Here is a 671-nt window from a genome sequence, read left to right as displayed (position 1 = left end):
ACACACACACACACACACACACACACACACCCACTTGTGTCACTTTGATGTGATCTTGAGGCGTTGGCTCACATAAACCAGTGAGGTCAGGATTGTAGCTGCGACCATCAGGGAACAAGTAGCTGCGGATTAAATAACACAAACGTTACAAGAAATGTAATCAAAATATTCTAATCAGTCAACTTTTGTTTGTCATGCTCTCAAGTATGCAACTGCAGTAATAGGGTTTAGATTTTTACATATTATATATATATATGGTATTAACCCATAACTATTCCATATTAATACACATGTTCCATATTTATGGGTATACAAATAGATAAAACAAAATGACTTACAGTGAGTAGTAGTAGAACCAAAAGCAGCAATTTGAGCACTTGTAGTAATAGTTTTAGGAAATGATTTACAGAGACTTTAATTAATCCAGATTTTTTATTTACAAAAATATCAGTCATGAGCAGATGTTAAATTTAAAACATTTGAGTTAGTAATAAATTTCTCTGCATGGAATAAAAAAGTACAATAAAGCCATCAGCTATTATTACTGAGAACTGAGCAGAAACTCTTTTCCAGTAAAAGTCAATTTTGTAAATTGATTCAGCAAATACAAGCCTGGGCTTAACCATGATTAAGGCTGAATCCAAATCCTTCGTCTTACCCTTACCCCTTAC

At 33.5% G+C, this 671-nt stretch overlaps 1 protein-coding gene across 2 annotated transcripts in view; it reads right to left on the bottom strand.

The window, feature by feature from the left end:
* The window catches only part of cblb (Cbl proto-oncogene B, E3 ubiquitin protein ligase), a 140108-nt gene that overhangs the window by 23385 nt on the left and 116052 nt on the right, over positions 1 to 671 (bottom strand). For both annotated transcript variants that reach the window (XM_032533569.1, XM_032533571.1), the window contains exon 8: positions 35 to 122. In XM_032533569.1, the coding sequence (XP_032389460.1) occupies positions 35 to 122 (88 nt within the window). The remainder of the gene's footprint in view (positions 1 to 34; positions 123 to 671) is intronic.

Source organism: Etheostoma spectabile, chromosome 13 (genome assembly GCF_008692095.1).
Source record: "Etheostoma spectabile isolate EspeVRDwgs_2016 chromosome 13, UIUC_Espe_1.0, whole genome shotgun sequence".
Classification (NCBI taxonomy): domain Eukaryota; kingdom Metazoa; phylum Chordata; class Actinopteri; order Perciformes; family Percidae; genus Etheostoma; species Etheostoma spectabile.
The sequence above is the reverse complement of the archived record's forward strand: the minus strand, read 5'-3'. Positions and strand labels throughout refer to the sequence as shown.